Source organism: Mirounga angustirostris, unplaced genomic scaffold (assembly GCF_029215605.1).
Source record: "Mirounga angustirostris isolate CCGP_5_RB_7025 unplaced genomic scaffold, mMirAng1.0.hap1 SCAF_8, whole genome shotgun sequence".
In the NCBI taxonomy this organism is placed as follows: Eukaryota; Metazoa; Chordata; class Mammalia; order Carnivora; family Phocidae; genus Mirounga; species Mirounga angustirostris.
The window spans coordinates 131,335,689-131,361,259 of record NW_026991716.1 but is presented as its reverse complement, the minus strand read 5'-3'; the positions used below and the strand labels follow the sequence as shown (position 1 = coordinate 131,361,259).

At 36.9% G+C, this 25,571-nt stretch overlaps 1 protein-coding gene across 3 annotated transcripts in view; it reads left to right on the top strand.

The window, feature by feature from the left end:
• The window catches only part of SYNE1 (spectrin repeat containing nuclear envelope protein 1), a 444,246-nt gene that overhangs the window by 326,126 nt on the left and 92,549 nt on the right, over nucleotides 1-25,571 (top strand). For all 3 annotated transcript variants that reach the window (XM_045865766.2, XM_064598231.1, XM_064598230.1), the window contains 14 exons: nucleotides 1,157-1,288; nucleotides 1,488-1,643; nucleotides 2,222-2,431; nucleotides 7,772-7,873; nucleotides 12,116-12,235; nucleotides 13,951-14,151; nucleotides 16,504-16,677; nucleotides 17,571-17,702; nucleotides 18,248-18,444; nucleotides 19,488-19,620; nucleotides 19,948-20,130; nucleotides 21,328-21,477; nucleotides 22,274-22,450; nucleotides 22,909-23,064. In XM_045865766.2, coding sequence (XP_045721722.2) covers nucleotides 1,157-1,288; nucleotides 1,488-1,643; nucleotides 2,222-2,431; nucleotides 7,772-7,873; nucleotides 12,116-12,235; nucleotides 13,951-14,151; nucleotides 16,504-16,677; nucleotides 17,571-17,702; nucleotides 18,248-18,444; nucleotides 19,488-19,620; nucleotides 19,948-20,130; nucleotides 21,328-21,477; nucleotides 22,274-22,450; nucleotides 22,909-23,064 — 2,223 coding nt within the window. The remainder of the gene's footprint in view (nucleotides 1-1,156; nucleotides 1,289-1,487; nucleotides 1,644-2,221; nucleotides 2,432-7,771; nucleotides 7,874-12,115; nucleotides 12,236-13,950; nucleotides 14,152-16,503; nucleotides 16,678-17,570; nucleotides 17,703-18,247; nucleotides 18,445-19,487; nucleotides 19,621-19,947; nucleotides 20,131-21,327; nucleotides 21,478-22,273; nucleotides 22,451-22,908; nucleotides 23,065-25,571) is intronic.

The window sequence follows — 25,571 nt, the reverse complement described above, 5'->3', positions numbered from 1 at the left end:
CAAAGTGCCTCCAAGGTGGTTTTCTTCTCTTTGGTGTGAAGAGGTGAGAGAAAAGGTGAGGAAGAAGCAATTTGGCCATGAGAGCTTCCAAGAAGAAAGGGGATGATCATTTAGTGAACATATTTTGTGTTCTAGGTGTTATTTCTAACAACACTGTGGTGAGAGTGACATTTCTCTACTTTGTAGATCTATAAACTAAGGCTTGGAGAGATCAGATGATTTCTCAGGGTCTTGTGACTAAGAAGAGGCAGAGCTGGGATTTGGACGCAGGTCTGTCCAACTCCAGAGTCCCTCCTTTTTCATACTACCTTACTGACAGTTTTATATACTGGATCCATTAACTATCTCAAGTATAAAAACAGGCACTTTTTTTGGCCTAAAGTTCACTAGGTCACCTAGCCTGAGGATGAGGAGCCATGTGAATGGCTCCTACTCCTGGGAACCTGTAACCCAACCAAGGAAATATTTTATACATTACTAAGAAATTAGGCAACCATGTTAGGCTCTATAAGCAGGAATTTAAAAAGCAGCAGAAATTTAAAAAAGTAGAAAGCCATTGTAGTAGGTGTGGAATTTAAGGAAGTGGATTTTAAAGAGGTGCTGTGTGGTGGGTGTTCTAGCTATGGTGGGAAATGAGTCAGGCATGTTTAGAGGATAATAAATAATCAGCCTGAAAGACAAGGTGAGAATGAGACATTCTATAAATTATAGGAACTGAGTTTGATTGGAAACATCATTCAAAAGTTTAAGGGCTAAGCAATATCATGGGCCTTATCAGGCACTGTATGTGCCTACAAGAGTGTAGGGGAGGTTGAGTAAATGAAGAAAGCATAGGGATCAGTCTAGATCCGGTATCTAAGATGGATGATTTCATCATGGGTAGCCTAAAACCAAGAAGACAAGTTGAGAGGAAGGCTGTGATAGATTTCAGGCATTTTTCCCACCATTTTTTTTTTAAGTCCATCAGTGAAAACATTACCATTACTGAATTTGGTCATTATGTTTAGCAGATATGGTATGTCAAAGAGGTCATATTTCTCCAAAAGAGGTTTTATAAGGATAGTTTTTCCAGCATCTGCTTCAGGGTGCAATTCTAAATGATGAAACCTGAACATAGTACATATGCTCTTAAATAAGTGCCCCTGTTTGCCTACAGCTCTACAGCAGGCCGAATCGTCTCCTGTCTGGTGTACCACTATACAAAGGGGATGGGCAGACCCAAGACAAATCTACAGTGACATCTTTGCTAGACGGATTGAACCAGGCCTTTGAGGAGGTTTCATCCCAGGTAGGGCTGCACTTTTGGCTTGCTCATGGATCTTGGTCTCCATGCAGTTGTTCTACCTCTGGGCATGAAGGGTCGAGACCCAACACTAGTGATTAGTCCTGAAAGGCAGAGCCACTGGACCCTGACATCTCATCCTGGTATTTTTCTTTGATTCCTCAAAGTGCTATAATTAATTCTATGTCCCCCCCTTTTTTCTTAGGGTGGGGGTACAAAGAGGCAGAACATTCACTTGGAACAGAAGTTATATGATGGGGTCTCAGCTACCTCTACATGGTTGGATGATGTTGAAGAACGTTTATTTGTTGCCACAGCACTTTTACCAGAAGAAACAGAAGCTTGCCTCTTCAACCAGGAGGTAAGTTTGGCAGATGGTGGCTGTTGAGTATGTGATATTACAAAGCACTTGAAATTTTGGTGTTGGATAATTAATATATAAGGAAGGTCAAATATAAAACAGTTCTGATAAAGAACAAATTAGGTATATTTCTAAGCTGCATAATACAAAAGAGAGCTGTCTAAAATAAAAAGCTCCCAGAGATACTCATGCTTTGCATTTTTATTCTCTATCTTGTGTATGTAGGAGGAAGAAAAAAATGGAGGAATCTTTGTAGAAGCTTGTGTGTTGCAGATTTTCTACCTATGAAACACAGGCTAAAAATTAGTGTATGAGTTTCTAGATAGCCCTTTACAAATCTTACCTTTCACCAGATACATATTATAATTAGCTAATGATGTAAAATGTCTGAGAAAAATCTCTCCAGCAGCAACTTGCCTAATATTTATAGAAGTGGAAGTGGGTCAACTTGCCTTAGATATAGTTAACACTGAATATGAAGAGAGATATGGTGGACTTTCTCTGAGGAAATGACTTGATGTGTATATAGATTCAAAGATCTAAGCATTGAAATGTGCTTTCCCTTTTATGAACCCTAGACTCTTGCCAAAGATATTAAGGAAATGTCTGAAGAAATGGATAAGAACAGGAACTTATTTTCCCAAGCATTTCCAGAGAATGGTGATAACCGAGATGTCATTGAAGACACTTTGGGTTGTCTTTTGGGCAGGTTGTCCTTGCTAGACTCAGTAGTAAATCAACGCTGTCATCAGATGAAGGAAAGACTTCAGCAAATACTAAATTTCCAGGTAAGACATCATCAAGAGATGGTTGACCATTCTCTAGCTATATTCAGTAATAAGCAGGATGTCTGATTGAGGTATGACATAGACCTATTTTTTTTTTCAAATGTACAATGAAGAGCAAGAACATTACAGAAAAAGAAGGGAATAGAACCCTAGGATGAGGAAACTAAGAGGTTTATGGTCTAGAAATGGAGGGTTGAGAAAACCAACCAAGCAAACAAAGGGCTGAATAGAACTTTAAATTCAACCAATAAATCATATGCTATAATTATAATTTTCAATTGACAAATGGAATTTAAAACATATGACCAAAGAAATATGCAGGAAGTGCCACAGTACAGAACCCTAGACTCCAATGCCCAGGGGCCACTGAAAGTAACTATGGCCTACTTCTGCCTGCATTAAAAATGTACATGATTGGGGTGCCTGGGTGGCTCAATTGGTTAAGCGTCTGGCTCTTGATTTCGGCTCAGGTCATGATCTCAGGGTCATGAGATCGAGCCCCACTTCAGGCTCCATACTCAGCACAGAGTCTGCTTGGGATTCTCTCTCTCCCCCTGCCCCCCCCATTCACTCTCTCTCTATAAATAAATAAAAAAATAAAATAAATAAATAAAATCTTTAAAAAAAATTTACGGCATTACTTCTCAATCTTAACTCCTCGGATTTATTGTGTTTAAGCCCTAGACTAGAGTTCTGTTGCCAGCTGAATAATTGTCTGCTTATGAAACTTTTCCTTTGACTATAAACTTCATCAAATGCAAAAGCCACTGATAAACTTTGAGTTGATTTCCATTCCTAGTAAAAAGCATCTTTTGGGAATACTTCAGGTTTAATTGAGATTTATTTATTTATTTATTTATTTATTTATTTATTTATTTATTTGATTTAGAGAGAGGAGAGAGAGAGAGAGATGGGGGGAGGGGCAGAGGAGGACGGAGAGAGAGAATCTTAAGCAGGCTCCATGCCCAGCACAGAGCCTGATGGGGGTCTCAATCTCATGACCTGAGATCATGACCTGAGCTGAAATCAAGAGTCAGACACTTAACCAACTGAGCCATCCAGGAACTCCTAATTGAGTTTTATTTTTAACAAGCGTATAAGATTTATAAAATAGATGTAATTAGGGCCAAGAGTTTGATATAAAATTTTGATTTGTAAAAAATACTGTTAAAATGTCAAATGTAGCATCAGCCAAGAAACATGGAATTTTCTAGGTATTCATCTAGAGGGAGAAATCATCATTGCCTTTCAGTAATTTGTACTCTTAAAACTACAAAGTAAAATTATGAGAACAATTTGTGTATCATTTTTTTATTCACAAAGGATTTTCACCTATATTATTGTCTTTAATCTTCACGACATACCTCTGATACTCATTTTGCAAAGTCGGAAGAGCAAAAATTAAGAGCAGTCTCTAAAACCAACCCTCCTGGGTTCAAATTCTGGCTTTGTCCCCTACTGCTATATACTCTTAGCTGCTTCTCTAAGGCTCAGTGTCCTCAACCATTAAGTAACACCCATCCTATGGTCTCCTGGGGTTTTGTGAGGATAAAATTAGTTAAAATGTGTAAAACAGTTTGAACAGTGTCTGAAACATAGTAAGTGCTCAGTAAGTTTTGTTACTGTTGTTACTATTAATAGCAGTATTCATTATAACACATATAGAATCTGAAACCAATATAAAGGTTAAATTACTCCTCTAAGATTATTCAACCATCAAGAACCAGAGCCAGGATTTGACTCAAAGAATATTTTTATATTTTATACCATTAGGGTGCTAACAGGGGAGATGGAGAATAGTAGACCTCTTCAAGATGTATTTTGAAAGCAGAATCAACAGGAGCACATTTGGGTGTGGTTTAGATATGGGGAATGAGAGAAAAGGGCACTGCTGAGGAAGTCCAGGGACTCAGGCTGACAGGACTGGTGCAGAGCGGTGCCATTGACCGATGGGCATGGCTGAGTCACTGGCTGGACAAAGATATGCTGTAGAATTAAGGTACTCAGGTGAATAGTCACAGTAGACACTTGGGTATGCAAGACTCTGGCTTCAAGGAATGATCTGGACCAGATATTTGCATTTGTGTGGTTATGTTGTATAGTTCATAGAGGGGAAAGCACATTTCACTTGGAATCAGAAAAACTGGGGCTGCTTATTTGGGTATACTGTTTCGGATGCAAGATCTGATTGCATGTCCATAGATACAGTATCTGTCTAAAATCAGCAAAACTGTTGTGCAATTTATGGAAACTTCTTTCATTACTCTAAAATGCACCCTGCATAAAATAATGCACTGAGTTTTAACAGCATTCTGGTCGGTCTATCAGCCATGAATGAGGGGGGTTAAAAGTACAAATGTGTGTATCACTTGCAAGCCCGTTCCCCTTTACATGTTGCATTTACCATGCTAGTGTCTTGGTACTTCAAAATTTTTATTAGTAATTATAGCCAGTCAGAGTAAAATATGAACTAAGCATGAAGACTCTGGAACTGATTTTCTGTAGAGGCCAAGAGAAGAACATACAATCATGAAATTCTCTTTAAATCATCTTCTCTATTTTTCTTCTGCCAACAAGTTTCTACTTGTTGGCCAGCTCACGAACAACAACTGACATTTCAAAATGTTTGTGTTCCAATTTAATTGAAAGAAATAGTTCCAGTGTTCATATAATTGAAGGTCAAGTCACAAACCATTTTATTTTACTTTGCACCAAGCACCTGGTATGCTCTCAGTGCTCAGTAGTTAATGGGATGGCATGCCTTTGTTTTCCATTTAACTTTTGAGTATTAGCTTTTGCCAGACTGTTAACATTACCCTATACCCAATGGACAATGTGGAAGAACGTGTTGATATTATGTAAGTGTATATTATCTCCATGGAATCACAACAAGTTAATCATTGATTATTCTATTAAAAAGGCTTTTACCTATAGACTTAACCCCAAATACATTTACTGGACATTTTTATAATTGAGTATTTTAAGTTCTTTAAAAACTGAAAAAAATGAAAGAATTCTTTATTAAATGAGTGAGCCAGCACAGATGATTTGAAAACTTGAAACCTTTTATGTACCTGTTTCTCAGAAAGCAAGAATCCTGCCTTGTTATGTCCTATAAGCAATGCCAGTGACCCTACGATAAAACTTGCAATTTCTGATATGTGTGTAATATAGAGACGCCTTAATTATCCTGCTGTGTCACATGTGTAGTAACAAAAAACAGTTATAGCCTTTGGATTTTTGTTTTTAAGAAAATACCAATATTCATGGGGTGTCTGGGTGGCTCAGTCCATTAAATGTCTGACTTCAGCTCAGGTCATTATCTCAGGATCCTGGAATCAAGACCCACTTCAGGCTCCCTGCTCAGTGGGGAATCTGCTTGTCCCTCTCCCTCTGCCCCTCCCCCATTCGTGCTTGCGCACATGAGTGTCCTCTCTCTTATTCTGTCTCTCAAATAAATATATAAAATCTTTTTTAAAAAGTTTTTAAAAAGTACCAACTCCCATATGGTTAATAACACCTCTTAAGGTCTCTTACTAATTTTTAAATCAATCATATTCTTGGCTTTAGTGTCTTCTTGGCTGGATCCTTCCAATAATTAGTGAGGCCTCCAGAAATGTGAACTCTATTTTCTATTACCTTGAGTAGAAGATAATTAAGAAAGAAAATGTTGTTAAAAATATAAAGATGATGAACAGGAAATATATCTGTAATCTTCATTTCTTTTTTCTTTCTTTCTTTTTTTAGTTTATTTAAGTAATCTCTATACCCAACGTGGGGCTCAAACTCATGACCCTGAGATCAGGAGTCACATGCTTTTCCAACTGAGCCAGCCAGGCGTCCCCATAATCTTCATTTCTAACCCATGATGTATTATTTAGACTTATCTACTCATTTAGAATAACTGAATTAATGTTGTTCTAAATATATGTCTCTAATAGAGACTTTTTCTTTTGAATCTGTTCAAATGAATGGGAAACATCTTTTTCTAGGCATTCAAACAGATAAATATGTCATCGTTCTAATGGCCCACGTGGCCTCACTCTGAGCACAGTTGAATAATACAAACATTGCTATAATTCATAAGCAAAAAAGCTTCTGGCATCGTTTTTCCAAGACTGTTAGAACAATTTCCTAGTGAATCCACAACGAGGCTTGCAGACTGGTTTGGATTTTGGTTAGTGACAGTTATTGCCTCTTTGGATCGTATGCTTTTCTCTAATGTTCATGTGCAATTTTTTTTTCTTTTTCCTTTTTTTTATTTTACTGCATAATCTACTCACTGTTTTGTTTTCTAGCCTTGCATTTTGTGTTATAAGGCTGGCACACATCCTGAAGATGTTTTTTTATTCCTTGGTGTGATTATTCTTCTCCTTGTAGACAGATTTTTGCATCTTGAAGAAGTGTCCTTGTATATATATCATCAGCCCCTAACAAAGAGGATGTGATGAGTCAAACTTCAGCCTCTGCTGAACAACTAGCCCATCATATGTTTGCTGACATTTTAGAAGGAAAAACTAGAATTATATCATTCAAATTTTGCTCCAGTTAATTATTTCCTGTAGAACTGAGGACCAAAATTCTGATAGTTGACTTCTTTTTGGATGAATATAACTTAATATAAATATATTTGGACTTTTAAGTGAGTAATCTTTCTGAACAAAGGTTTTGCTAAGGTCTTTTTGTGTTGTCTCTTCATATGTCTTTCGTCATCATGGATAAAATTTATTTTCTACACTTCTGCGTGGCTTTTTATAAGCTTGGGCAAATTCTCTGAAAATAGGACAAAAAGAAGTGTGAGAGAGAGGGAATGAGGGGAGGGAGGAAAAAAGGAATTATATTCTTCTTAAGAATCACATTTTTTCATTAAATTTAAGATGTAGTTTTAAATAAAGTTTGGACTTATCTGTAAAGTAAAAAATATAAAATAACTTGAAATAAAATAAAAGAATCATATTTTTCCCCAAATAAGGGTAGCAGCTATAGGTTGTTTCACTAATTAGAAGTCATTAGTGTAATATTTCCACTGCAGTGTTTAAATGTGCATATGTATTTCAAATATATCCAGAAGATTAGGGTGATTAGTATTTGCTTTTTATTTGTATGCTTCGTAACCATTTGTCTTGTGTTGGAAATGCTTTGTGTAACAAATTCTTCAAAAGTCAATTTTAACACTTAAATTGTCACCACTTCCTTTCTCCTTCCCCCAGGACAGTATTGTTTCTTCTGGACATTAAATTCCTACACCAATGTATTATTTCTAAGAATGTGTGTTATATTTACAACCATTTTGAATTCCCTGTTACATGTATTAAGTCATCCGATTGCTTTCCTCTTTAGAATGATCTGAGGGTGCTGTGTACGTCACTGGCTGACAACAAATACATCATTCTGCAGAAGCTGGCAAATGCATTTGAACAGCCTGTGGCAGAGCAAATGGAGGTATTTATGGCCACCTTTTTCCAGAAGAGCAAAGGCATACATAGAGTAGATCTGATTTGGTAGGAGATTTCAGATATTCTACAGAAGATTAATGGCTTACTATGTAGCATTTTTGCTTGTCATACGTTTTGTCTTTAAGTGCCAGGTGTGAGTGATGGGCCAGGTGACATGGAATCTGTCACTTCTTACTGTACGGAACTAGGAAATAGGAGATAGGTAACGGTGTCAGTGGCAGATGATGACCTGAAGAAGTTTGCCACCTAACACTGAGGTTAGACAGGAGCCTCAGTGACATAGGACAGTCAGACTGTCCTGGGCAATACAGATAAAGCACTATGGACGTTCAGAAGAGGGGCCGACTGCCTCCAGCAGAGGTAGGATCCGGGGAAATTTTGTAAAGGAAAATTGGAACCGGACTGAGAAGTTTGGACACACAGAGACTGGGAAGAAAGATATCCAAGTCAAGAGGACGACATGAACAAAGGCATAAATGGCAGACAGTTCAGAGCACTTCCAGAGAAAAGCAAGTTATCCTTAGATAATACAGGAAATACATCTACAAATATATCTTAGAAAAGCAGGTTATCCTTATTCAGCTAAATGCTGAATTTATGATGAATGAAAACAATGGAGGGGAAGTAAGTTTGGATGAGTACATTTGAGGCAACTTGTAGGCCCTTTTGAATGTCAGAAAAATTTGGACTTTATTTTACAAACCAGTGGTCTCTAAACTTTATTGATGGCATACCTCATTAGTTTAAAAATAAGCACACACCACAAGTATGTGAATCATAAACACGCGCTGTGTTATAAAGCATATACACAAATGAAAATTCAGAAGAATTTGGTTGAACATAAAGGAAAGATGTAGTGTTTCGTCCTCACAAATCATCTCATATACTCGGGTCCTTGCACTCACCTTGGAGACCACTGGCCGTGCAGAGTCACTGGGGAGGTTTGAAGGTGAGAATGAGTATCAGTGCCAGGCCCTCTTTCCAGATAGTGGACATGACCGTGCCAGGTCAGGAAGTAGGAGGCTTCACGTAGCTGCACTGAGGAGAAGGAATGAGAATTCTAAATCAAGTGATGTCACTGAAAACAGGAAAGAAAAAATGAGAAGAATGTTACACATAATATCTCCTGTTGCCCAAGCTAAGTAATTATGAAAAGTATGTGTTTTAATAGGATTTCCTAACCCAATTTTAGTAGACCTCTAAGGGTTCTATGAGTAGACTAGAAAATCACCTGTGATAGAAATCCCCTGAAATATTTCTCTAGATAGAAATCTAGATCTATCTGTCTATCCATCCATCTGTGAGATCACCTAAAATAATCTGCAAACTTATATGTGTTTATTTTTCTTGACCAAAATTTCATCTGCTTTTTAAAACCAATCCCTCATTTCCCCCAAATTAAAAAGCTGTCTTCTATGTCGTATCTTCTACTTGAAAGGAATTTTTCTTTATTTTTACTTTTTTATTTTTGGCTTTTAACATACCTGATTCCAAAAGAGATTTCAGCAGCTATAGTGATGGTTTGCCTTGAATTTCTAATGTGACATATAGGATGTGTATGATCACAAGTAACATTTTTACTAATTATTGACCAGTATCACTAAAGTGAATCCCCCAGATAAAAATAGACTATTTCTTTGTATAAATGGAAAGCACCAAAAAAAAAAAAAAAAAAAAAAAGTGCTAATTCCAACCTTACCCTCCTTGGGTTAAAAAGGTAATAATAGCAGGAGGCACGAGGATGATACCTCTCAATATATTCATCTTTTGAGCCATGTCATTCTGATCTAGAACAGACTTGCCCCCACAAGCCTGGTGCACAGCTGACTTCCAGGGATCTCCCTTTACCACTATTCTGAGAATTTTCATCACATCTCTCTCTATTGGGTCTTCTCTTTTCTGAGTCTCAAGTCTGTCTTTATTATATTGCTTCCTTGTTTTGTTAGTACATATCCTTACTAAGAAAGGATGCATGCTAGATATATTTTTTAATATTTTGCCCATCTGAAAAAGTTCTTATACTGTGTTCACATTTTATTGATAACTTGGCTCATTATAAAATTCTTGGCTGAAAATCAGTTTTCTATAGAGTTTTGAGGCACTTCGTTGTTTTCTAGCTTCTGGTGTTGGCTTGAGGAATCTAAAATCATTCTAATTCCCACAGATGTCCCAGTGGTCTGAACTTTCACAGTGACACACCTGGGGAAGGGTCAGTTTTATCCACTGGGCTGGAAGTTCAGTAGGCTGTTTTTTTGATTTGGCAGCTCTCCTCTTTCCATTTTGAAAAATTGTCTAATGATTTAAAATTTTTCATTCCTCCATTTTATCTCTCTCTCTTTTTGGAACTCTTTTTAGGCAGATGTTGGATATTCTGGTCCAGTCTTCTAATTCTTTTATTAAGAGACAGTCTGCTTTATTTTTTGGAAGACTTCCTCGATTTCAACTCTCCACTTTCCTACTGAGTTTTGTATTTCTGCTCTCATGTGTTTCATTTTCCCTGAGCTCATTTTGGGTCACTGAATGATCCTTTTTTTGTAGTATTCTGTTCTTTTTAATCTCTCTGGATGTGTTAATGATTTTTTGGCCAGTTTTATTTTTCTCATATAGCCTGTTTCTCTTCAGCCTGCTTTTAGTTGTTTGTTTCAGTCTCCATCTTTCGTGTTAGTGGCTTTTCTGAGATTATGGAAATTCTTTTGTTGTCTGTTCACATTTAGGACGGAGAACTAAACAGCTGAGTCGGAACTTTGTGTATGGATGTGACTTGATGATTTTGAGATTTACTGAGTGATGGGCTGTGTGGGCTATTTGTTGGAGAATCCTTGTGTCCAGTTTTTAGATTTTTCTATTGGTCTTTCTACATTTTCTCTCCTCTCCTGTCTGGAGACTAGAGGTCAGGCTGCAATACCTTAGAAGGTGTGGGGGTTCCCCATTTAGCATTCTGTGGGCATTCAGTCACATATCCCCTGTTTCTAGTCAAGTACTCAAACCTGCAACTATTTCTGGTGCCCGTCAGTCCAGAGATTGTTTTACCTTCTCTAGAAAATAAACTCCCCATCTTTCCTAGAGAAGGAAAAGGGTGACATGGAGTGGTAAAGAGGCTCTGGAAATTTCACTGCTCTTTAAGCCGCTTTTTACCAACTGTCCTTATTTGGAGTCCCATCCCACTCACCCAGAAAGCCAGAGACTCCTGTTGCTGTAAGTTTGGTGATACAGATCTCCTGTGAGCATAGGATTCAGCTTTCTCAGATTTCTTAAGTCAGTTATTCCATATCCTTCTGAATTCCAGCTTTCAAAATCGTGTTGGTATTGCCTTCTTTCCTGTTTCTTTGTCCTTATAGATTTATGGGTGGGGGGGGAACCAAAAAACAAGCAAACAGAATATTTCCTGTGGTTGTAGCAGTGATTCAGGAAGGAGAAAATAAGACACATGTGTTTCATCCGCCATCTGGAGCTCATGTTCTTTTCATCCTTCAGGGCAACTGAGGTTGTGTTTCTTCCAAAAGTCTACTTAGACTACTCCAGAATCCACTGCTGTCTCTCTTCTCCAGTCTCCTCTAATGGGGATGGATTGCATCAAGTTGAGAACCTGATTGGATTCACCCTTGTTCTGTTTTGCTCTGTTTACTCTGGCTTCCTAACCAGACTTCAGGCTCCTTGAAGGCCAGGGTGAGAGCTTGTTCTACTTCTACAGAACTCACACGGGGAAGATGAGACTTAGGGCCAGCAGCCCCTTTAATAGTTGTTGATCGCTTGCTTTTCTACTCAACAAAGCGTGAGCTTTCTCTGACCATGCTGTGACATATTTGCCTCTTGTCTCACTGAATCTCTCTCCAAGGATGCTTGAAATGCAGCTCAGGAAACCAAAACATGTTCCCCTAGAAAATCTTAGGTCAATACCTTTTCTAACCATGTCCTAAGTCATGCTTCTTTTTCAAGTGTTGCTATTTATGAATTCCCATATTTGGTTAAGGAAGCCATTGTTCAACCCTCCACGTGAAGTCCCTCCTACTTCCTTACCTGTGAGGTAGCTGACTGTGGTATAATAAAGGGCCTCCTTCTCTTTTCTATATACTAGGTGGTCATGGTTTTTATGCTGTATTAAAATGACTCCTTTTGTAGGTATTGAAAATGTTTAATGTGGAGAGAAGACCAAATAGACACAATAATCACATTTTGGGTGGGAAATTGTTTATGGGAGTTTTAATAAAATACCGTAAATCTTACATAGGCAATACAAGAGGCTGAAGATGGGCTAAAGGAATTGGATGCAGGAATCATTGAATTAAAAAAGCGTGGGGACAAGTTGCAGATTGAGCAGCCTTCCATGCAGGAACTGTCCAAACTTCAGGTACGGTTTTCTACCAGCAGCATTTAGCTTCAATGATACGTCCTAACTAGAAGTCAAGAAAAAATTATTTTCTCTATTTTCTTGGTTTTTCTCTATACAGTTCATGCCATTTAGGTCCTAATCTTTAACCCAAGCAACACCTAGAAAATTTTCTGAAACTTTTACCAGCTTTAATGTGATAAAATAAATTGTATTCTCAAACATCTAAGATTTTTTTTTCTGACATTTACTTTATTATTATTCCAGTGGTTAGGCATTGTGGTATATATGCCTTTAGTTGAGGCATGTTATTTTCTACTCTAGAAAATATAATAATTATCACTCCTCCCTAGAGAAGTTAAAAGATGGCTGTCTACCCTGCATTGTAGTGTACCTCAAAAAACTATTTTAAAGAAAAAATGCTCAAGCTAATACTTTTTAGAAAGTATTTTTCTCCAGTGTTCAAAACTATAGTTAATCTTTCATACATGTCTGAATGGAAGAGAGACAGTTTCAATACCAGGCCAACAGAAAAAAATAAACTAGAAGGTAGGTGAAATCTAAACAGATTTCCCAGCATCCTTCAGGAGTAGGAAATAATTTGGGGTTAATTTGCTTTCTTAGATCAGGCTGCTGGGCAAAAATCCAATATGGGGGTGGTAGGAAGGAACTGGGATATTAGACCAGCAAAATTTAGCAGTTGATAAGCAACACAGTTAAGTTACATTAATAAAGAATTGTGTACATTGACACACACATTAAGTTTTCTCTGCATTACAGAGAACCATTGAGGGATTAATAGCATAACTCCAGCACAGGGTCACAAGTTCTTCCTTTTGAGAAAATAAAATAGCTCTTATTTTAAAAAGAACATTTTTATTTTAACTGTCTCATTCCATTATCTAACATTTCACAATGTCATGAGCCCAATGCCCCCAGTTTGCACTTAGACAGTTTTCCAACAGTGCTTAAATGTCAGGTGGAAGAGTCAAACATCATAGTTGTAAATGGGCATTAAAGTTGAACTTTTCCAGATTGAGCCATTTTGGCTCGCTCAACCTTAATATGATACATTAATCAGGTCCATATGGTTTAAATAAATTTTGTGTTTGGTGTATCATCATCTCCTAAAATGTCTTTCCAGTTTAAATAGTTATTTATTTACTCCACCACATTTGGCAAAAACATTGCCTTTTTAAGTCTTAAAGCATTCCACTCACATTAAACTCCTCTGTTTCTCTAGGTCTTTCTTTAGGGAATAGTCCAAAATCTGATCATTATTTAGCAGATAAAATCTGAAAGATACTTTATTCAATTACTCTAAAATTATATAAATGTTAAGAACATTATAAAAATTAGAATTACATTAGAAAATTAGAATTTATACTTACACTTCCCTCAGCCACACGAAAACTTTTCAACATTTTAACCCCACATTCTACCATAAACTGTTGATACCCTGAGAGGAGAGGTGTCAAACCTACCTCACATCATCTCTAGCCAATATTTTTGCATATCCTTTGGAATCTGTAAATATTTAGCTTATCTTTTTTTGAAGGAAGTTTTCAAAGTGACTCATGAGAAAGACAGGCAGTGCTCTGCATAGAGAGTATCACCACAGGTCAGATACCTGAAGGAGTGTTCCTGGTTGGGTCATGGACTTGGTAGGTAGTTTGCTTTTCAGAGAAGAGTCAACACATGAATTGAGAGTGAGTATCACCATCTCTGTTTTGTAGGACATGTATGATGAACTGATGATGACCATTGGCTCCCGGCGGAGTGGGCTGAACCAGAATCTTGCACTCAAGGGTCAGTATGAAAGGGCCCTACACGATCTGGCTGACCTGCTAGAGACTGGACAGGACAAGATGGCAGGCGACCAGAAAATCATTGTGTCCTCCAAAGAGGACATTCAACAACTACTTGACAAACATAAGGTAAAGAGAGTGAGAGAGGGAGAGAAAGAATGTAGTTGCGAAAGCATATTCTCACTCACTGATATTTATCTACCTAGTAAAACCTATTATTAATCTTTTATGAATTCCTCCTTAAATAAATTACTCTTTAAAATGGTCAACAAATGTATATTCAAACCCATGGACATTAAATAGCACAGAAAAATTACAGAGGATACGTTCCTATAATTTTGTGAGTTAAAAAAGAATACAGAGGCACCTGGGTGGCTCAGTCAGTTAAGTGTCCGACTCTTGATCTTGGCTCAGTTCTTGATCTCAGAGTCATGAGTTCAAGCCCCGTGTTGGGCTCCATGCTGTGCATGGAGCTTACTTAATTAAAAAAAAATACCATCATTCCCAATAATTTTAATTATCACTTCCTCATTAGTATTAGCCAGGCTTTTCCCCTTCTTTTACTGCAACCAATGGGAAACTTGACTTTTTTCAAAGTGCCCAGTTTCCTTCTTAACTCTCTTTTGATTTGTCCTTGTGTCTTTTATGCCCATTTATTCATGTATCCCTAAGTATTCTCTCTGCCTTCCCTTGTCCTGGCCAAATGCTCCTCACTGTGCCCTGGGAAAGCAGAGCTACCTACTCAGCTGTGGGATTGGGTATCTATCTCTTACGTGCACCGCTCAGCTCTTCTGGCCTACACTCCTCTGGTTGCTGTGGGCCTCAGGAGTTTGTTCCTGGGGACAGTGAGTCCTTTTACTACGTTATCAAACTTGGTAGGCCTGAGACTGCCCTATCAGCATGTGCCATAGCCAAACTCAAGTTAGACACTACTCCTTAGTAAAAGAACAAAATACACACAAATAACTCTTGCATTTTGGGAATGACTACAGAAAGAATAGTTTTGCCAGTCCAGAAATCCAAATTCTCAGACTGTAGGAATGTCATACGTGGAAACTTGGAAAATCCCACTGGATTATAGATAGTTAACATTCTACCATTATGTAGTTCTGTGGTGGCTTATAAAGGCGAATTTTTTTTTTTGGAATTGTACTTCTTGCTATTTTTCCCAGAGATTTTTGTCCAAAACTTTGTGATTTATTAAAGCCTTATCATTTGGCTTTGAAAACATTGCTTTAAAGTTCACAGCTGGTTTTCTTCAAATCTTTGACAACAGCAATAAAATATCATCCTGAGTTATTCCAGAGAGGAAGGTAGGATCAATGAGTATAAATAACAGAGACGTAGGCCCAATAGGTAAAGAACTCTAAAAGGAATACTGCTATTGAGCAGACAACTCTCCTGGCCATGGGAAGACTGTCCAAGGCCATTAGGGGAAGATTGGGTTGTAAAAGGAGTATCAGTTTTTGGTGAGTGTTGGGCTAAATGACCTCCAAATCTCCAAATTCTCTTCCAACTTTAAGATTCTCTGATATAATAATTGTCAGTTAAAAATGAAGATTCTGGCTTCTATTGACCAGACTATTTTCTGAGGGAGACCTCTGCAGTGACCTTGAGCATTGCATGTTCTGTAGACTGGGCAGTTCAGTGTCCTCATCCACCAAATGGGAAATAAAACTACCCTCTCTCATAGAGGTGTTATAAGGATTAACCAAGTTGGTCAGTAGAGTGTTGGTAGAGTTTCAGCATATAGTATGCACTAAATACTGTTATCAGTTTGCAGGTCTTCAGCTCTACCCACAGTGGAGGGAACAGGAAGTGGGATAAGCCCTGTCTCCCCTCTCTGGGTCCTTTTACACATAAAATGTAACATTTCAAAACACATTTGTAGGACGGCCCAAGGCCTATCATTCTGTTGTATGTAGGTATAATACAAGGGAAATTTAAAACTGTATAATACCAATCGGTACATGTCAAGCTATGCTTGGCAATGAGTATTGGAGCACAACGAATGCTCTGGGAATTTGGAAAAGTAGAGCTCAAGCCCAAACACAGAGGAAGGAAAGTTGTTAATGTGTAGAGTGAGGACATCTTGGGACGTATAGAGTAAAGGCAGAGACCGAAGACAGGGGCTGGGAGCTAATGTGTCCCGGGATGAGGAAGACCAGTCTGTGTGGTGGAGTTGGTGAGCGTCTCTCAGATTGTCAGGGATTTAATTTGCAGCTGGTCTCATCTGAAGGGCTCTGTTTGGGGGGACGGAGTATCTGCAGCACAGCATGTGTAGGTGCACTTGAGTGGAGGGTCAAGAGGACCCCCCATCTCTACAGGAAGCTGTGAGTGTCTACATGAGGTGGGGGTCAGCAGGGACAGAAAGATGTTGCTCGTATACTGAGTTCCCTCAGCTTTCACGTCTGAAGCAGCTTTTGTTGTAAGGTGGTATATGTATGAATTGCTGACCTCTCTCTACCTGAAAACTTGCAGGAATACTTTCAGGGCCTGGAATCTCATATGATCTTGACTGAAACACTCTTCAGAAAGATAATCAGCTTTGCAGTCCTACAGGAAACGCAATTCCACACAGAACTGATGGCGCAGGCTTCCGCTGTACTAAAACGGGCTCACAAGAGGGGCGTGGAGTTGGAGTACATTCTAGAGGTGAGACTGTTGATGTAATCCCTTCCCTACAGCGAACTCAACTGCAGAACACAGCGTTAAGGCAAGACGTATTTACCCTTGCCATTCACCTCGTGGAACTTTGGAACTCCCTCCGACTCAGCATCGTGTTCTGCCTTGTCCCCCTTGTATTAAAGGCTCTGCCATACCTTGAGTCAGCTAGATTCCCTACATGCCGACTTTAGTTGGGGCAATGATATTTGGGGTCTTGACAGTCAGACTAAAAAACTGCTGACCCTTGCTTTATGTGATTGAAAAAGACTTCAAATGATTTTTAAAAAGATTTTCCAGTTTCAACTAAAGTAAAGATCAGACTTTAGGAGTGACTGGTGTGGGATTTCTCCTTAGTAGAATGTCTGCACTGTATATTTATATTTCTAAAATGTCTGTGGTAGCTTTTCTTTATTTGTGAATGTAATATATTTACTTCACTTTACTACACGAAGTAAACATGCTCTTCCCTTTTGCTTAAATCATACATGCATCATCACTGTGGTAACCAATGAAACCATGCATATCAGATGCCTACTGTGTTCCAGGTGCCCTGGGTACAATCATTCCATGATGGGCAAGAGAGTTATTATTATCCCTGTTTTTTTAATATTATAAATGAGGTTCAGAGAAGTTTAGTTAACTTGCCCATATTCATACAGCGGGTTGGTTGAAGATGCCAAAGCCCATTCACAATGCTTTTCAGGGTGACCATCTGATTACTTTCTTCAAAGCCATCTTTTGCTTCCTAGAGCAAACCCCCAACACAAACATCTCCAACATAACCTTAAGAGAATCTGTTGAGTGTATATTTTGCACACAAAAAAGGATCGCTATTCCTGAATGAGGATTCATTAGCTCACAGATTGATACTGTGTTTCTAGACGTGGTCTCATCTGGACAAAGACCACCAGGAGCTCAGCAGACAGCTGGAGGCGGTGGAAAGTAGCATCCCGAGTGTGGGGCTGGTGGAGGAGAGTGAGGATAGGCTCATCGACCGGATAACACTCTACCAGGTCAGTGTCCAATGGCATCTTGGTGTGAAAAGTTGCCACATTTTCTTTTGAAACTTTTCCATGGTTTTAACGGAATCTAAACAAACTTGCAGTCAAATATTTTATTAAGTATTTTTATTTTTATTTTAAGCTATTGATATTGTTGAAAGCAGATAGATTTTAAGTGTTTGCTTTATAATAGAACATAAGAAAGATCTTTTTTCTTTTTTTTTTAACAAGAGAGCCCTTTGAAAATTCAACCTCTACCAAACATTTTCTGTGGTGTTATTATGCTGGTGTCATGCTATTCTTACAGCTTGGTAGTTTTAAATGTACCTGAAGTTATTACAAAAAAAAAAAAAAAAGAAAGAAAGAAAAAAGAAGAAGAACATCTATACTCAGATATGGATGAGCCATCTCAAATTTTCACATCTTACTTGGGTGCAAATAGTTGAAGTCTAACTAACAGGGAGTGGGAACATTATGGGCACCAGAGAAACTATAATTCTTAAAGAGAAAAATTGCATCGTCCAAACTTTTAACACAGTATTTCCAATCAATTTTAGCATTTGAAATCCAGCCTTAATGAATACCAGCCCAAATTATATCAGGTATTAGATGATGGGAAACGACTGCTCATATCCATTAGCTGCTCAGATCTAGAAAGCCAGCTAAATCAACTTGGAGAACACTGGTTAAATAATACCAACAAAGTGTCTAAGGAGCTTCACAGATTGGAAACAGTACTGAAGCACTGGACCAGGTAATACAATGACTATTATACATCATTTTAGATTAGTGCTAAAGAGTCCTTATAAGGCTAGTGGGTATGGGACTTGAAAAAGATGATCCCTCTAGGCACTTATTTCATATTTTGGAAAATAAAGGCAAAAACAAAACCCCCAATTGGATTCTTCTTTTTTTTTTAAGATTTTATTTATTTATTTGACAGAGAGAGACAGAGCGAGAGACGGAACACAAGCAGGGGGAGTGGGAGAGGGAGAAGCAGGCTTCCCACTGAGCAGGGAGCCTGATGCAATGCGGGGCTTGATCCCAGGATGCTGGGATCATGACCTGAGCCGAAGGCAGACGCTTATTGACTGAGCCACCCAGACGCCCCTCCAATTGGATTCTTATATAATTGTATAAACATGTATTTAGAAGTGGGCAGGGTAGCAAGTGCCTAATGCACTTTATCTTGGACCTTTGATCCTCTCTTGCCTATTGACTGTAACTGGATGGTCAAAGTAAAACCTTAGAAGGAGAGATAGAATGAAAGTATGTCTGAGAAAGTAGTTTCTCAAGGGCAATAGCAAGTATTCAAGAAAAGTGGAAATTGATTTTTACATGATGAAATACTCTATTTCTATGCCAACTTTATTTCTAAGAACTTTTAATATTTTCTAAATAGACTCAATTATGCCACCTTTATTTCTAAGAACTTTAATATTTTCTAAATAGCCTCAATGTGAAGGAGTAGGGGAAAGGTGTGTTTGTGTGTGTGTGTATGTGTGTGTGTGTGTATACATTCAGCTTATATATAATATATATATTTTATATATATATACACAAATGTGTATATACATACATTTAATATATATGTATATTTACATTCAGCTTAGAAATGGGAAAGCTGAAACCTGCTTACAGTATAAATTTGAAGGGAAATTGAGAGTGTGAATGCAAGACATTATTCTCCCAAACCTGTTGTGTCTCTTGTTTTAAAATTGGCATTGCTGAATAACATGGGTTAGCAGAAGAGATATATTGGATGTTTACTTAATAGGCTCATTAATATGATTACAGATATCAAAGTGAATCTGCAGAACTTATTCACTGGTTACAATCTGCAAAAGACAGGCTAGAATTTTGGACTCAACAATCTGTGACAGTCCCACAAGAACTGGAAATGGTCCGTGATCATCTAAATGCTTTCCTGGTGAGCCTAAGAATCTAAAGCATTTGATTTAATTTTCTATACTTAATAAGCCAAGCTATAGAGAATTTGTCAATGTTAACTATGTGTGGTCAATAATTATGCAAAATCATAGGCTTCAACATTGCCTCATTAAAGCAATTTTCAAGGAATGGCTACGTTGTTGGCTTTCATTCAAGGCAATGGTGTGCTTTTGTTTTCCTCTGGAGTGCTTACCATAACTCCCCTTCAAGATGTAAAGAAAATTTGTTTATGTAGTAAATGGTTCTCTTTCCTTAAATTAAAGGTTGAACTATTTAATCCCAGTTTGAACATTGCTATTTCTTTTAGGAGTTTTCCAAAGAAGTGGATGCAAAATCTTCCCTGAAATCATCTGTTCTGAGCACTGGAAATCAGCTTCTTCGATTAAAGAAAGTGGACACAGCTGCCCTACGTTCAGAGCTGTCACACGTTGATAGCCAGTGGACTGACCTGCTGACAAATATTCCAACTGTACAGGAGAAGCTCCACCAGGTATAGAAATAATCAGAGGCTTAAATCATAATAGTTGATTTAAGCAGTATTAAATGGAAAGAATGCTAATCTGCTTTTACTTACAAATTTAAATCAGTTCTGTCATGGACATCTTGCCTTTTCTCTCTTTCATACTGAAAGTGAACTGTCTACAAAGCCATACCTACAAATGTCATAGCTTCCAAGGACTTCTTTACTCTGTGTGTGTGTGTGTGTGTGTGTGTAGTAGAACATTCATCTGGCCTTGTTTAAACTCTTTGTTTTCTCATGAGTAAAATGTGGGTCACTACACTTCCCTCATAAAGTGAGTAGTTCTGAGGATTCAATCACAATATGTATAAAAGACCTATAATCTCACCTACAATAGAACAGCTGGCATTCAATAAACGTAAGTACTTCCCTTATCTAGAAATATACCTCCCTTCCCTGGATCTCAGACAATATATGTTTATCTCTCTTTGGTATTCATTACTCTACCAGGTATGATAGCTATGTTGAATGTCTCTTACCCTCCTAATCAGCAGCTACACATTTCTAGGTGGCAGGAAACATCTCACATTCATCTCTGTATCTTCCTGCACCACATAGAAGTCCATAAATATTTTAAATGATTGCTTTTGTTTCTCCAAGTCATTGTAATAAATACCTACAAAAATGTATGCTAGATCAAGCAAGATTCAGAATTCTAAGTATATTTTAGTTAAAGAGTAAGGAAATTGGCCATGCTCTTAGGAATAAATATTAGAGTGCCAAAAATCTAGAAAATGATAGTTTGTAGTGTGGTATTTTTCTTTCTTCCTTTAACATTCTTCAGTCATAATACACAGAAATTTTTACAAGATAATTAATAAAATACATCTGTTGACTGTTTTGTAGCTAAGTTTTTTTAAGTCATAAATCTAGCTATAAAATAAGAATAATATTTTCTTCTTACTGGTATTTTGATTAATTAGTTAATGTTTATATAATGTTTATAGTATTGGATGTCAAGTGAACATAAGATGACTATTATTGTTCAGTGTTTGCCTAATGTTTAATTCCAAGCTTCTAATGAGGTTAAGATCCAAAGATGTCATCAGGAATTGTTATCTCTGTTTGTACACTAATAAGTATTAATGTAGGGTTTTTAGGGTTAGGTCGGCAGAATTTTAGTTTGAGTTTTAACACTTGTGTCTTGCTCTTTTTCTTATTGAACAGCTCCAAATGGATAAGCTGCCTTCCCGCCCTGCCATTTCTGAAGTGATGACTTGGATTTCTCTCATGGAAAATGTTATTCAAAAGGATGAAGAGAATATAAAAAATTCAATAGGTTACAAGGCAATTCATGAATACCTTCAGAAATATAAGGTAATGGAACATTTTTTTTCTTTTAACTTTTCATATTTAGGACTGTTTTATTCAAAAGAGCTCGGAAACTCAAATTATGCACGTCAGAGTTTAGAGTGTGTGTTTCATACATGGTGACCAGATAGGGGTACAAGGGTAAGAAGACTGCCTCCCTAGTTGTAGACATAGTAAAGTTGTCTGGTATTAGGAATAATTTTGAATATGATTTTGTGTCATTTAAAAAAATCATAAAAACAAACCATGAGAGACTCTTAACTCTAGGAAACAAACTGAAGGCTGCTGAAGGGGAGGTGGGTGGGGAATGGGGTAACTGGGTGATGGGCATTAAGGAGGGCACATGATATGATGAGCACTGGGTGTTATACACAACTGATGAATTATTGAACACTACATCTGAAACTAAAAAAAATATATATAATTCTAAAGAAAAAAATGCTATAATTTATAAATATGTTATAGTGAGATTATATAATTTATCCGATTCTACATCCTCTACCTTAGATATATACCTGTATTTCTGTTCAACATATTAATAAATTCAAAATTTTAAAATTCTTATAAATTCAAATTCAATATTTTTATAAATTCAAAATTTATAAATTTAGGATGGTCATATATATATTCCACTTCTGATAATAATGCGTTATATAAATACGCACAGATTGTGCCATTTGGACTAAATCATAGAAATGATAAAATTAATCTTAAGCCTACTTGAGGCTTTCCAATTCCTGATAAAATATAAGATATTTATATGCATAACCTTGTTTTCTTATGTTCTCCCTTCACTTTTCAGGGTTTTAAGATAGATATTAACTGTAAACAGTTGACAGTTGATTTTGTGAATCAGTCTGTGCTACAAATCAGTAGTCAGGATGTGGAAAGTAAACGCAGTGATAAGACTGATTTTGCTGAGCAACTTGGAGCCATGAATAAAAGTTGGCAAATCCTGCAGGGTCTAGTGACTGAGAAGGTAAGCCAAGTGGCCTCTGCTGTCCATATTTACACGAAAATGCCAAGAACAGGCACACTCTATAAAGAAAACTCATTTCACAAGTAATATAGCTACACACAGCATGCAAATGTTTCTGCAGGGGACACCACTGAATCCCATTGCTCTAAACATTCTTTATTCTTGTTCATTATTTTCTCTTATACATCCTCTACTTTTCACCTATTATGTGTTGTTTTACTTTTTTAAAAGATGCCTCTTAACTTCTTTCGCCTTTCTTTTAAGTTGACTTCTTTACTTTCTTATCAATACTAGCCACTGATTCACACTTGGTAAGATTCATTTTTTAATCATATATATAATAAACTGTATTTGAAGAATTCTTAATTTAGAGGGAATAGTGGCTTGAGTAATTGGAGGAAATAGTGTCTTGAGTTTAAAATAAAATTGCACATTTCATTTCATTATGTTTTTTTCAGATCCAGCTGTTGGAAGGCTTATTGGAATCTTGGTCAGAATATGAAAATAATGTACAAAGTCTGAAAACTTGGTATGAAACCCAGGAAAACAGACTAAAGCAGCAACATCGCATTGGAGATCAGGCTTCAGTTCAGAACGCAATGAAAGACTGTCAGGTAATTTGTCCAGGTGGCTGGCAGGCATATGTCATAGTTTCGTGGCATAATTCTCAGGCCCTGGGAGTTGAGAGTTAAATACCGAAAACAGTTTTGTTCGGTAATGAATTTCTCAGATTATGTGAGCTTACAGAGATTTTTTTTTTTAACTATTATGTTCTTTCACCTATTTAAAATAATTTGAAATTATGAGAATTTTGAGACATACTTGTAAGTAGAGAGAATGCTGCTAACCCCTCTATATGGATCATCAGATTTAATAATTATTAAGATTTTGACATATTTGCCTGAATTATTTCTTTTCTTAAATATTTTCTAGTGCACCCCAGACATCATGTCATTTTATTCCTGCCCACTACAATACACATCTCTAAGAAATTGACATTTTCTTATATAACCATAACATCATTATCACCACAAAAATTTTAACAATAATCCCTTAATATTATTCCATGCTAAACTCATAATACTGTTTCCTCAATTTTCTTTAAAATGTCCTTTTTTTTTTCAGTTAATCTGTTCACATAAGGGTACAACAATGTCCACATGCTACATTTGTTATCAGATCTCTTAAGCTTCTTTAATATTTTTTTTAATACAATTAACTTGTCACAGAACCTGTAGATTGGCCCCAGGTTCAGGATTAGCCTGTGGACTTCCTTTAAGATGTGACTGACCTTGGTCTTCTCTCCTCTGTATCTCCTGCAAAGGGAAATTAGCACTAGAGACTTGATTGAATTCTGTTTTCAGCTCTAAGGAGCAGAGTGCTTCACAAGTGACAGTAGAACTTTCTCTCACGTCCCGCGGGAAGCATTCAACAGCATCTGCTTGTTCTACTGTTAGTGATAAGAATCTCTGGTTCAAGTGGAGTGAGCACACGCTCCATGTCTTCCAGTGACTTCAGAACACTTAACATTTGCTCAGGTGTTCTTGTTCATACAAAAGAAATGTGAGTTATTACAGGTAGTGCTGTAATAAAATTTTAAAATAATTCAATAATTTTTAATGTACAGATTAGCTGTGATGGTTCTCTGTAGTGTTTCCAAAGACCAGTTGAAGACTCAACTGTGAAATAGTTCTACAGAAACACTCCCTTCCCCGAATCTTGCTTTCATATTGTAGACGCCAAAAACAAAGGCCTTTCATAATGATCTTCCTTCCAACTAGCATTTTTTTCTGGGGACACATATAAAGAGAAATATATTTAAGCTCTCAGTTAAAGCTTTTCCATTCAGAAAAGGAAGAGCAGATGCCCTTGTGCTGGGCTGACAAGCTAATGGATTGTAATTTCCAGAGTGCATAAAAGTGGCAAAGAAAACCATCATATAGAGAGATACTTTGAAATTAAAAAAAAATACTTCACATCAGAAGATGGGTGTATAAAAGACTAAAGACCAAAATTATGCATCAACTAGTCTCACTGCATTTCCAGTTTTCCAGGGGTCAGTAGTATTTCTAATTTTGGCCGTCAATTTTGTATATCAAAATGTGCAAAAAAATCCAGAATTTCACAATTTTACTTTGAGGGATGAGAAGTCAGACCTCTTAAACTCTTAAATTAAAATGTTTCCATTAAAGTTAAAAGATCATTTAAGTGTTAGGGTTAGTAAGATTAGTGCTTCTTTGTGATGTCCTTGTGATAAACTTTACTATTAAAACTGAAATAATACATTAACTTTTCCTTTTTTCTACTTTCTCTCCTATTTTTTATCACTATTTTTTTCTTCCCTTTCATGTACATTTTTTCTGCCATTTTCCATTTTGTTTCTTTTCATGACCATGTCTTCTATTTAACAGAGATTTACTATCAGAAAATGTAGTGGAAGCTTGGCCAAGTTTTACTCTCTTCCAGACCCAAATTTTAGTCTTGCAGAAGGTCACACCAGGCAGTGTCAGGAGGAAAAGCCTGAAATGTGGTTTAAAGAACTTCACACACAGTCCCAACTAGTGATTTCAAATGTAGTCATTTTTTTTTTTAACAAAGAACAGAATGAAAGTAACCCACACAGTTATTTTGGGGCATCACATAAAAAATCACAACAGCTTAATGGCAGGTTCTGTTTGGCAGTAACACAAACCTTGATAAAAATTTATTGTCATTTTTGAGAAATTGTTCCTCTGGACCAAAGTGTGAAATTCAAGCCAGCAGACTTAAATCGGTGACTGGATTTAAGCTTTATTTTGTTTAAAACATCTTGAATATTTTCCCACACTTTCAGAGGTGATTTATTAATTTAAACCAACATAAAAAATAATATTTATGAATTAATTCAAGTTAAGAATGATTTATTGTAGCAAAAAAATGTTAGGTTTGGCTTTTTCCTTCATTGATCAGTAACAGAATCATCTTTTAATTATTATTGAAAGGAAAGGAAAACACATTCATTTTGTACAAAATACATAATTCAGTCTTGTTTCCTTCCTGGGTTTTGCTCTTATGCCAACATAAGCATGCAGGCCATTTTAGAGATGTGTTTTTAAGCAGTGGATCATTCATTTAATATTGT